This window comes from Corvus moneduloides, chromosome 16, assembly GCF_009650955.1.
Source record: "Corvus moneduloides isolate bCorMon1 chromosome 16, bCorMon1.pri, whole genome shotgun sequence".
Classification (NCBI taxonomy): Eukaryota; Metazoa; Chordata; class Aves; order Passeriformes; family Corvidae; genus Corvus; species Corvus moneduloides.
Window position 1 is genome coordinate 1393632 of NC_045491.1, and position 13336 is coordinate 1406967.

The following is a 13336-nucleotide window of genomic DNA, read 5'->3' on the forward strand; positions in this document are numbered from 1 at the left end:
CCTTCCTGAATGTATTAATGAAAGAAATATGAAGAAACCAATAAAAAAACTGTTCCCCTGCTCTGAAAAACAGTGATATCATAAAAGTCTGTCATGTGAATATAATAATATGATAGCATTGTTCAACATAACCCTCAACGCTTACATCCAGTGAGAGAGAGTGGTATGTACATCTGCATTAGGAGCAAGTGTAAGTATTTTCCTGGCTTTTGAAGTTGAGATAAAAAATAATCCACAAGATTTTTTTATTCTGAATTTTCTTCTTTTTTATCAGAGATATTTACTTGCTACTCAGTTCAGAAGGACACAATTCCTGGTTTAATCTATCTGTGTGTACCAAAACAAGTGTGCAGACACAGAGAAAATAAATTTATCATGGCTTTACTGAAGTGGGCAGCTAAGATATAAATTATTACTAAATTTGGAGTAGTGGCTTTTTGCCAAATATCTGTATACTCATATATAGTACTATAGGATACATTGATTATTTTTTACTCCCTCCCCCAAATATTTTAATTGGGTGAAGTCTGCTGGTCTCAGCTGCCTTTACAGTTGACTTCATTGTCAGTTCTCAGATGGCCAATAGGGGCAATTTTACACGGGTGACTGATTTTTTTTCTTCCCATAATATGCCCAGTTTCTACAGGCTGTGCTTTCTGCACACATATTCTGCCATATTTCATTGGTTTGTGTCTAACCCAGCCATGTTTGGAGTATGCATGATTTGCCATATATTTTCTTCTTTAATTTTCTTTAATAATTTGAGCTTCAAATAAATGTTGTTACATTTTATTGTAACAACAGAAAAGTCCAATGAATGTGTCTCTATGGATGTTATTCTGTGTGTTTCCCACAGAAAAAAATTGGCAAAAAATTGTCATTCAAGTAACGTGGCAGAATTCAAATTAATAAAGGAGAAATTTTTTACTTAAAAACAGCGTGTTGAAAAACTGCAGAAATTTTCTGTGTAAAATATTTGTATTTTGTAATGGTGCTTTATGGGCTTGAAGGTTTTATGGCTGTAATATCTGATGCATTAAAAAATGCTTTAATTTATGTAACAGTTGTCAAAATGGCAGTGAGAAAACTGAGAACTTATTAGTGCTTTGTGACATCTTCCTAAGGTTGCTGTTGGAGCACTACAGGGAGTTTTTAGTGTTTTCAGCATACAAAGTCTGACCTAAAGTACACAAACATAGATGGAAATTTTCCTGTTGACATGAGTGGCCTTTGGAATAGGTCCATGTTTGGTTTCCTTCAGTCCAGGCCCACAAACACTCTCTCAGACTACATAAATATTGGTCCTACGAGAGAGAAAGCTGAGGCAATGCTTTGTGGCTTCCAAAACATGTAGCAAGTAGGCAAGCACAGGAGAACTGAGTTGTGGCATTGAAATGGGCATGTCCCCCCAAGGAGAGAGCATACTGAGGCAAGAAATCCACTCTAATTTTCAGACAGAACTGAAGACAAAAGATTCTTGCTCTGCTATTTTTTGGCATGTTCTCACTACAAAGACTTCTTACCCCTAATTCCTCTGACATTCTTGTTACACATCACCTGTTCTGCCTCAGTCTCCTGTTGGTTACATGACTCTGCTCCCCACATAACAACTTTCTCATGTTAGTTCCACGCTGTCTTTTTCTTTGTGTCGTGTCTTTTCTTCATTATAAATAGATAAGCAAGTATATAAAGAGTTAGGATGTGTTTAACAGTTGAATGCATATTATCACTATGGCCCCTTTGGTAACACTCTCAAATGTATTTGTAATATTTTTACATTCAATTTGATATTGACAGTATCAGGGAGCTTTTATTTGGACAAGGTGATAGAGTGGAAGAGTTCAGACTTCTGCTAACCAGCAGGATTCACACTTTAAGATGTCTACCTGGTTGCAGTTCCTCTTCTAAGAGGTTTAAATTTGGTTATTCCCACGTTTACAATCCTTCAAAAATGTACTCTCCGTATAATGAATGCACTCAAATGTTTTCTTGTAAGGATTTTTTTTTTCTTCAGGTGCTAATAATCTTATTCTAGTGCATTTAGATTGTTGCAAAAGAAAACCAGTGATTCAGAATTTATTTCTGATTGTGGAATGGTTGTATTAATACTGAAAAAGGTTACAAAGAAAGGTCTCAGTTCACACTCTGTTTGACCTGTTAAAATGTTCCAGAGTATTTTTGTCAAGAGTTTGTGGGAATATTTCTCTGGAAACCTGAGAAGCTCATACAGTGCCTGTGTAATATTTGATCAATATATCTAATTGATTTTAAATACCAGGTCAGATGAATCAGTACTTTAGTGTCTGATTGCTTATGAACCATCTTTCTCCTGCTTTTTGGGTAAATGACCTTAGTAGTATTTATAAGCAGAGATTTTTGAGACATTTATTTTGGATCAAAACAATACTTTTTCCATTATGCACACTTTTGGAGATCTGGATAGGCACGTAAGATGAAAGACCTGATGAAGGCAGATGTTGCTGCAGTGTTTCTAGATTCTATGATTAGGAATAAGAAGTAATGAAAACATGAAAGAGAACCACTTTGACAAATTTCCAGAAGAATTTTTTTTGGTTATTCAGTGCAGCATGTGATTTTTTTGAGTACTTCCCAAGCCAAAGACTTTCTCAGAATCCTTTTTGTAAGAGTTATGCAGATCACTATGGTCATTTACTTGCATGTCTTATATTTATCCCTGTTCTTTGGTCTGTTCTTTTAGATGATGAATTTTTCAGTGACTCTGTCACTGCCTGTGTTCGTACATGATCTAAATATTCAAGAACAATAACCACCACAGTCCCACTAAAGGTGAAGTGAATGTGGCTGTTGTACTGAAACTTAGGAGGCCTCATCCTTTTCGTTAGGGTTGCTTCAGTATTTCTGGAGAAGAGCTTTCTAAAAGCAGAGAGAACCCAGACCATCCTGTGACTGCACCTGGGTATTCCACTCTCACCTGCACTCCCTGAGCCCCAGGCACTGCTGCTCTCTGCAGGCACCTGGCTCTGAGGCTGCTGCTTAAATGTGAGGGTTGTCAGTGTTAGGGAACAGACTGGAATAGGGAGAGCCTTTACAAAATCCTGGATTACATATACTGCAAATTTCCTTGATTAAATTTTTCCTTAGATTTCCTTTCCAAGGAAGGAATCAGGCCTATTTGTAGGACAGATTGGGAACGTAAAGGCAATCAGAGTTTCTGGGCATTACTGTGTGGAAGTACTGCCTGAATTCAGTGACTATGAACACAGTTTGTCTGTTTTGGAGACAAGATAATGGAGGGACTCTTTTCCTACCTTCTTCAGAATTCATTGAGAACTCCATCTTCTGTCCATGAGCAAATCACATACATTTCTTCAATAAGAACCTTCTTCAATGCCTCCTACGTTAATTTAATGCAAGTCTGTTTTGTATCTCCTGGGTGCCAAGTTCCACTTGCATCATGTCATATAAGTAGTGAATATCTCACAGAACCAGGATCTGTACAAGTTTGCTCAGACAGCAAGAAACGTGTTTTTGGAATTTAACCTTCCTCTGGTCACTGTCTGTTTTATGCAGATTTGGTAAAATGAAATACTTAAGAAAAATCGTTTTACTGATGTCTTTTACAGGTGCAACTTATATTAAACAATATATGTATATCAAAATAGATATCACTGTTTCACGTGTGGGCTTTTAAGATCATGCATAATCAAGGACTAAATAAGCAGAATGTGGTTAGTGCACGTTGTACTGTCAGCTTTCATCTTGGAGGCATACAGCTGTCTCTGCCACAAATGACAGACTCCTCTTGCCCTCGTTCACTGCTGAGGGGTGATTGCCTCTGCTCACATTCTATTTTTATTTGACCTGCAGCCAGCTGTGTATATTCTCCATTTATTCCCTCAGACCAAACTGGACCTGGCACGACTTCTGGTCTTCAAAGCTGTGCCATTGAAAGGATTGATATGTGCCAGTGACTGGCACACTGAAAATTAAAGCCTGTTCTTGCTTGATTTTTTTATATTGATTTCTCAGTTTTAGTGTTGGATTATAAGCTAGACATTTTTATGATTTGAAAACGAAAGCAAAGAAATGCTAGAGTTGACCTTGCAGGCTAGGAGAAATCTCAAGCTGTTCTTTGGAGATGTACTTAGAGAAAGTTCAGTGTCTTTGATATAACCGCTGTAAAATATGTAGGTCTTCCTGTGATTTTCCCTAAATTTTGGTTTTCAAAAAGATCTAAAATAGAACAGAGGATGAAAGCCTACCAGGGAAACCAGCACAGTCCAACTTCAGATTTTTATGTCTGATTATAAGAAGCTGTTAGCTCAGGCAGCCTTGCTTGTCCAGCACGTATGATTTCCCCTGAGCAGGAGAAATGCTAATTAACGTTCACAGCGCTAAGACTCTTCAGCTCAATGGAGAGACTGCTTTTTATTTTTGCCTTATTTCGACTTTTCCAAACAGACCAAGGTTTAACTTCACATGATAATAAATGTAGGCCAAAACCCAGCTGACATGATGATGAGACCAATTTAGCTGAGTACACAGACTAAAACGGTGTAGTCAGTGCAGCATTAGATAAGAGGTAAGGTTGTGCTCTAAGTTGAAATGCTCCTGCAGTGGAGACAAGCCCTAAGAGAAAGATGTCAGAGAGCATAGGAAGCTTACTAGGGCAGAGACTAATATGAATGAAATTAAGTGAAAGGAAAATGTAAGCTGTCAAGCCTCCTAGCTTGGGCTGTAATATGCCCTAAATAAATTTCCAAAAGATATTGCAGCATTTTAGCCAGAAAATATAAGACTGCATAAATAAATAGTTATTGATTTGCAGTGTATGTGTCTGTACAGTATAAATACCATAGATCACGTTCCTGCATGGGCTGCATGTGTCTGCAGGTGGATGCTGCTTCCAAATTCATAATGTTGTGTTCTTCCAAGTCAAGGCTGGGTTCAGTCTGTTCCCCATGCAGGGAGAGTGGCTCTTGGCAGCCATTCTAATGCTGTGCCAAGGCTTCTCTTCATAACTGGTATTTTCATGAGTTGCAGTGTTATTGCCCTATAGTTCATTAGCTTTAAATTACATTTCTTATTAAAGACAGTATAGAAACTAATTTTGTTTTTACCTTTCCAATGGATGATTTTTGATCATTGTGTCTGAGAAATAAATCAGTGTCCATAGAAAATGGCTTTTGGGAAGCAAGATTTGATAGTAATTTGAGATTTTATTAGTGATGGCTGAATTTAATTACTAGCTTGTTCCCATTAAAATCGGTAGCAACAGAATCACCAAACATGCCTTCAAACTACCAAATATTTTGGCTGAAAATGGTTGAGTTCACAAATGTATTACATTTTTTAATTAGCAAAAGAAAGTGTATATACTATCAAAAGTAAAATTTCAGCATTTTAAGAACTTGTTTAGACATGTCTAAGCATGGATTCATGCTATGCAGATATGCTAATCATTATTTTTCAGCACATTTTAATTTACAGTGACATCACAACGTAAATGAACGTTCTAAGGTATGTTTATATTCTGTGTATTTCATGGCATAAACATTTACAACGTAAGTCTGTTCATTGTTGCACACACACTAAAACCTTTGCTTTGCCAATGGCAGACTGCTTCCCTTGCCCACCTCCCACTGCCACCTCAAACCTTACCAGAACAGGGGGAATTTGAAATATGTGTAGAAGAATAAGAAAGATGACTGTGCATGATGTGCCATTTGTATATTATTGTTTTAAAAAGAAATTATTGTAGTGTATATAACAATATATTTGTAATGGAGATATTCTTTGTGCATTTTATTTCCTGAGCAATAAGAAATTGTGTCTTTCAGGCTCCTGAACAACATTTCTCTTTTTGATAAAATATACTGTTAGGGAAGAAAAGGTTTTACATTTACAGGCTGTCTGTTTAAAAAAAATATTTTTTTTAAGTCCTAGACCACCAATTCCTCTATCTCTGCTTATATCAGAAGAAGAAGCAAGCATACTAATTCAATCCTTCTGGAGAGGTTATCGGGTAAGAGTAATCTATAATTATTTTGCTTGATGTTGAAAACTGTAGGACTGTGAAGGCCCCAGGGAAAATCCTTACATAAATTTTAAGTAGGGGATACTATAAATAGCTGCTGAGACCCCTATGGTTCATTGGCTTTGGATGTTGCTCTGCCTTATGCCTAGTGACTACAATTTTTTCACAGGCATTTATGCTGATGTAATCTCACGGTTTTCCTCAACAACAAAAAATCCACAGAAATTCGATTTTCCAAAGTACAGTTAGCCCTGAACAATTTTCTTTCTTTAATTGAAAGTTTCTCTGGGTGGTTCTAAAGGATGAGTGTTACTTTCCTTCATGCAGGGATATGTGGGTGAGTGTGGAGGTGCACAAGGAGGATTGCTGAGGTCTGTTGAGAAATAAAAGCCTACAGAAAGAAAGGATAGGGAGCTGAGAGCAAGAATGAGACAGGAGATTTATGAGAGGCATGAAGGCTGTTATCCAAGGAACAGGGAAACAAAATGGCAAGCAGATGTTGTAAGGTGTACTGGTAATACAGCACTAGTGCCATTCCCAGGTTAAAGCAAGGTGCATAAAATAAATACAAAGAAAATTGTCCAATACTATTATTTTGGAGGCTAACAGCCATGCTAACCCTATGATGCTAAATAAATTGTTTTGAAAATCCTGAACAAATTCTGTCAATTTTTTTTTTAAAGCTCCAATACCTTCACACCTCAGGAAGAAATGGATTTGAAATTCAGGTGACTTTGGTGAAGAAGAAATGTCTTTGACTTCCTTTATCAAAACTTGAGCTTCTAAATAGCCTCTGGATATAGCAACAATTTTGTTGTGACGGACAGTGAGACATCTCTGGGTGTCAGGTGTTCTTTAAATAACAATCAGTATAAAACACTCTCTGTTAAGTTCTCTACTATTTTTAACAAGCATGAATATATAAGTGGCTCCTATAATGTGCTGTGCAGCCAAAGATGATGAAATACCTTGAAATGTTCTTCTTGACTGATGGATTTTTGTGACTCTTTCTGCTTGTTTGTTTTCCTTTCTTTTCCTTTCTTTAAACAGTGACAGCATTGAAACTAACATTAATTAGCACTGACAGTATCCTGCAGGCATCCTTCCATTACCCAATAACAGTTATGTTTGCTGAACACTGCAAGGTTGCTCAGATATCTTCTGCTTCTCTGAAAGCTTGTGAAGGGCACAATCCTTCCTGGTATAGATGAACTTCAGAATTCTCACACTGGTATTTATCATTCTAAACCAATTCCCAGAAATGAGAGAAACTCTAGCTATAAAAGGTAGGAGACATAAAAAATAATTCAGGCTATAAAATTAGCTATTAATGTTTTACCTTATTTGAGGTGAAAGAACATGGGGTTTTAAAAATTAAAAATTGCAAGCAGAATATAAAATAAAAATCGTTAGTAACAAATTACTACATAGGGCAATGTGTTATCCTTGGGCTTGCAGATTAAGAGAACACTAAGCTTAAATGGGATTTCATCACTTTAATGATAAGTATGTCATGAAAAATAACCAAAGAATTCAGACTATTTGCTTTTAAAATAAATGGCTCAGTCAGCTAACACTGATTTAATGTTAATAACCAGTAGTAACTGAACATTTACAAATAATGCCTTTTTGTATTCGAAGGATATTATGGTGTCAAAATTTTCAACCCTTTTCTGAATTTTTTCATTAAACCTTGTTTTATAATTCAGATTTAGGACTTTTAAATACTGCTTTTGAAATAAAAATTTACACAGTGTGATAATCCTGGATAATTAAACATGAGCACACAGATATGTGACACTGTGATGGAGAGACAGGGTAATTCATCATTTGTCTTCTGAGACACACCTTCTATGGACTCAGACCATTTCTTGAGGTCTTTTTTTGACCATATTGATTTAGGCAGTAGAGTTTATCTAGTTACATAACTGACTGAGCATCATGTCTTCCCTTGCTACTTCACTTGTTTCTGCTACCTCCAGCTGTCTGAGCATGCCAGTATCAAAAACACATGGCAAGAAATGCAAAAATGGATCAGGCAGTAAAGGCTTTTCTATGTAAAGGGGAAAAAAAAGCTATTGGTGCAGAATATTGAGAACTCTGATAATGAAGCATGATCAAAACAGTACATTTATCCTTATCTGCAGCACATTTCAGAAAAACACTTGCTTAATTGTTGTAGTAATAATTAATGGCTGCCATCAACCAAGTCCTTGCTGTGATCTTTCATACAAAGACACTGATGGGCACTCTGACAATTATTTTGGGTTTAATCAAGAACTGAATTCCAAAACAAATAGCAGTGGAGAATACAGCTGCTGAGTTCTCTGAGGAGATCACAGAAAGGAAGACATCATCTTGAGAGGGCTCTTTGAGGGCCAGGAGGAGCACCCAAATAAGAGTTGAGACAGCTCTGTCATCAGAATTTTTCCTTTTCACTTCCCACCATCCTTTTTACTGAGGTTCCATTCATCTCTCACAGGCCAAGGCAGTGTTCAGATAGGTGTCAATTTTCCAACAAAAGATGATAAATTCCTTCACCCCTCTCCTGCAGAATCCTTGGTTAGTGCCACTTTTTTAATGGGGTCTTTTTAATCTTTAAAATTTGCATAACTATTGTTGGGGTCCCTCCCCTGCCGTGTAGCCCTGGGAGAGGGGCCCTGAGGGCACAGACACGGGGTTTCCCTGTCCCTGCTCAGCCTCGTTCCCATTGGTTGGTTTGTGTTCCCTGCGCGGGCAGAAGGACCCTTGGTCCCGTGACTGGAACAGTTCCTCAACAGAGCTCCGGCCATGCGGCTGGAGAAATAAACATCTCTGAAACAGCTATCAAGAATCTGTCTGTCCATATATATTTCCTTTCCACGGGACTCCTGGTTTGATATATGCGTGTTGCAGGATCCCCACTGCAACAAATGGTGGAGATTTGTGAGCAGAACCATCCCCGATCCCTAAGCGACTGATTTGTGTGAGTAAACCCTGGAAACTTTGGATTCCTCTTCTTGGTTTTGCTTTGCTATTCCATATCTAAACTATGGAGGAACCGTGGGAAGACTCTTGGCTCTCAGAGCCGCATATGGACATTTATCTTAAACTTAAAATGATTCTTGAACAACGATTTGTAAATTTTAGCTTGATTCAAGCTCAGAAAGAACTGAAACACTTCCTGGCATGGTTGTTTAAGAACTTTTTCTATGTTTCTTGGGATTTAATTCTTACCAAGGGCTTTTGGAAAACCGTTTGGACACAGTTAATACTGGAGTCAAAATATATGCCGATGGAAGAATATTTTCGTGAATATTATTTAGTTACCGAGACTGTTGAGCGATGTCAGCTGTGTCCTGGCGCAGGGACCGTGCGGCCCAGGCCACGTGCACCGAGCGCTCTGCGAGCAGCAGCGAGGCGGTTCCCGCGTGCGGGCGGAGCCACGCGAGCCGCAGTGTCGGTGGCGGAGCGAGGCGCGGCGGGACCCGGCGGTGCCTGCCCGGTCCTGTGCAGTGAGTGGTGGAGCGAGCCCCGTGAACGCCCGACTGAGAGGGGCGGCGCGCGGGCGGCGGCGGGCGGCAGCGGCGGTGGAACGGAGCCGCGCCCAGCCGAGACGCGCGCTAGAGCAGGGTGTGGGGGGGTCGTCGCTCGGGGGCCTGGCCGAGACGTGGGTGCAGCGCCCGGCATTGGCAGCGAAGCTGCGACCAGAGGAGGCGACGCGCGGAGAACTGAGCGGCGCGGCCCGGCCCGGCCCGCGCAGCCCCGAACGCGACCCCGGGAAGAGCGCGCAGGCACCAGCAGCTCCGACAATTCCAACACGGGAGCGACCGAAGGAGAGAGCAAAGACGCAGCGAGACAGAAAACAGCAGCCACTCGGAAAAAGGAAAAGATCATAGAAACTAAGATCTTAGGGATAGTAAAATGGTATAATGTTAAGCGAAATTATGGTTTTATAACAAGGTGTGACAACCAGCAAGACATATTCGTGCATAGAACTGCTATTAAAAAGAATAACCCTGAAAAATGCATCCCAAGCTTGGGAGATGGAGAGGTGGTGGAATTTAATATTGTACTAGGGAGAAAAGGGTTACAAGCATCGCAGGTCACTGGGCCTGATGGTGTTCCTGTAAAAGGCAGTATATATGCAAAAAATCGTAGTCATGTTAGACAATATCTCCATTGTAAGCCCCCCCTACAGTTTCCCTTTCCTAATCCCACCTTTCCCTTTTACCCTATGTCCTATTACCCCCAGTGTATTCCCAATCCGTTTTTTCATCCATGGTTTCCCTCACAAAACCATGCTTTTGCCAATTGTTTCCCCAAAAATCCCTTTCCAATGCCGAGTGGGGGATGAAAAGGGGGAGGGAAGAAGTTAAACCCTCTCCTGCCTCAGTTTCCCCACAAAGCATGCTCAGAGAATTCTGTCTCCCTTCTGTCAGCCCTAAGATGTTCCAGAGAATCTGTTTGGACATTTAAAGACTCAGGAGGGTGGCTTGTTTTGTTTTGAAACTGTTCTTGTTATGTTTATCCAGTTGTTTTCATTCTCCTTTTATTAAAATAAAACGGGTGAGGTGTTGGGGTCCCTCCCCCGCCGTGTAGCCCTGGGAGAGGGGCCCTGAGGGGACAGACACGGGGCTTCCCTGCCCCTGCTCAGCCTCGTTCCCATTGGTTGGTTTGTGTTCCCTGCGCGGGCAGAAGGACCCTTGGTCCCGTGACTGGAACAGTTCCTCAGCAGAGCTCCGGCCATGCGGCTGGAGAAATAAACATCTCTGAAACATCTAGCAAGAATCTGTCTGTCCATATATATTTCCTTTCCACGGGACTCCTGGTTTGATATATGCGTGTTGCAGGATCCCCACTGCAACAAACTATTCTAGACTAACTGTAAGTTTTCATTGATAGAATTTCCTCTGATGTTTCTGGGTGAACCTTTAGTGTTACCCTTATCTGTTGTGCAACATGTTCTCACCTAGCACTGAAAGCATGTTTTTTTTTCTTTACTAAATCCTGTAATATCCTAGAGTTGAAATTGGACAGCATTATGTAAATATTCAGTGCTATTCTATACATGTCCTTTGAACAAAAGTTAAAGACAAAAATGCTTCAGTTTTGCTTTGTATCTTGCAATGTGTAGTTGTGCTTTTGCTGTCACAGTTTTTATTGCTTTCCAGCAAGTTGTGGCTACCAGCAAAGGCTGAAACCCAGACGGTCACACAAATATTCACTGTCATTTACAGCAAGTGTAGAGTCAAGGGACTTGGGCAGGAGTGAAATCTCCCTTCAAAGCTGAGACCCCTCCAGGGAGGGCTTCAGGCATTGCTGGTCTGCAGGAGAGACACAGAAGTTGTTTGGACAAGATCCTTGACTCCCCCTTTATTTGCCTGGAGATTTTGCTGCTGATTCTTGGCTTTTTGATCACGGTAGCTTTGCACTCCAGTTTCAAAGCAGGAGAACTTTCTAAGGAATTACCTCTGTGCTAATCTGTATTATAGCTATGCTAAACTATAATCTATTGAGCGTATTTGGAAGATTTTGATGAATTTTGTTACGTTCCTGTCACCTGTTTTACTGCAGGTGGCATGTCTCTGTTCGTTTTTCCTTTTTTTCGTCACTTTTCTAAAAAGACACTTTGTTCTGGGAGCTCATTTTACTGCTTGGATTTAATGCTGACTTTGGACTATTTGAGTCTATCTGCCTCTGCCTTTATCTCAGAACTCTGTATTTCACTCTATTTCACTGCACAGTCACTGGTTTATTTGCTTAGGGAGACTAAACAGAATTGACTATACTTGCCTTTAAGAATTATTGTCTTCATTTTCCATACACAGAGATCACTTGGCCCTGTCATGGGCCCAATCCAGGTGTTACACAGCTGAAGTTGGAAATGGACACATCATGTTTTCAGAAATTTTATATTTAGGTACAGAGGTAGTAATTTCTCTATCTCCCTGCCTCTTCACTTCTGTCATTTGTATGCTTGTGTCCCAAAAGCATTCCCTTAACCCTTTCCTGTGCAGACAAACTGACTCCATGTAATAGGGAATTATTTGGTTTATAAAAGCAGACATGGCAGCATAAAAGAAAAAAAAGTCTCTTGCAAGCCTAAAAAAATTATCCTGTGTTTTGATTATATTTTATTTTTTCAAATAGTATTTGATGGATTTAATAAAAAATTATCTTATTTTTTTGTATAGCTGAAGATATCACTAGTATCTGTAACTTCTTTAATTTTTAAAATTTCATAGCAACCTCGTAAGAAATCCTTATAACTTTTACAGAAGATATTACAGAACTCTATCAGTATAATGGGGAATTATTGGAGGTTTAAGAGGTATCTGGTCTCAAGTCACTGAGTAAAAGTCTTGGCTGTTTTTATTGATCGAGTAACCTTGTATTGTATTTCTGCTCTGCCAGTGCCTGAAACAGAGCAAGTTATCATCTCCTAAGTGGATTGAAAAGTGCTATGGGAGTTCAGCTACTGTTTGCTGCATTCTTAGCTGCACCACAGAGGAGAAATTCTGGGTGGAAAGAATACTTTTGATAAATAATTTATACTGTTTTCTTTAAGGTTTGGGTTTTTTTACAACTAGTGGAAAACTAAGTCGTGCTCTTTTGCTCTGTATGTATCTTAGCAAAGTGGGAGAAAAGCAGAGTGTAATGGAGAAGATAGAGTATATATATAAAATAGAGTTCAAATCACAGAGCAAACTCTGCACCATCTCCTGTAAGAATACAATAAATACAGTTTTATTGAGAAATTTTCTAGAGAACTAAGTAGTTATCTTCCTGCAAGCAACTACACCAGTACAAAAACAATACTAGAAAAATTCAACTTACATCTAAGTGAAATCAAGGCCTTTGACTATTGTAATTTTTTGTGGAAGCAGAATTATGCCTTTCATGGGGTGATTGACTGGCAAATAATAGATACCATGTAAGGCAGTCCAATTACTTTAAATAACAGATTAATGGCTCTCCTGTTTGTGAAGATTGTGTGGGTGGGATTGCCAGTCAGCCTATTGGCAGCTGGTGGCAGGTGTGAATCAGGTTGATGGAATAAATTTTCTTCTGTATGACCCTTCATGGTCCTCGTCTGCTCTATTATTTTGGTCAGTGGATTGGTTTTATAGTGTTGTGCTTTTCTAAAGGCACTAATACCCTTCAGCATAAGGCTTTAAATTTTAATTAACTCAAAGAATTAGCATCTCACTGCAATCTCATTCTCAGGAGTCCTTGGTAATCAAAGTGATCCCCTAATAGACCTATTTATGTTTTCAATTGGATTTGTCAATTATGTGGATTTTATTTCTGTGTAAGCTGAAAACTGTAAACCTC

At 39.3% G+C, this 13336-nt stretch overlaps 1 protein-coding gene across 2 annotated transcripts in view; it reads left to right on the forward strand.

The window, feature by feature from the left end:
* The window catches only part of IQCK (IQ motif containing K), a 42666-nt gene that overhangs the window by 14963 nt on the left and 14367 nt on the right, over positions 1 to 13336 (forward strand). For both annotated transcript variants that reach the window (XM_032125719.1, XM_032125718.1), the window contains exon 7: positions 5923 to 6007. In XM_032125719.1, the coding sequence (XP_031981610.1) occupies positions 5923 to 6007 (85 nt within the window). The remainder of the gene's footprint in view (positions 1 to 5922; positions 6008 to 13336) is intronic.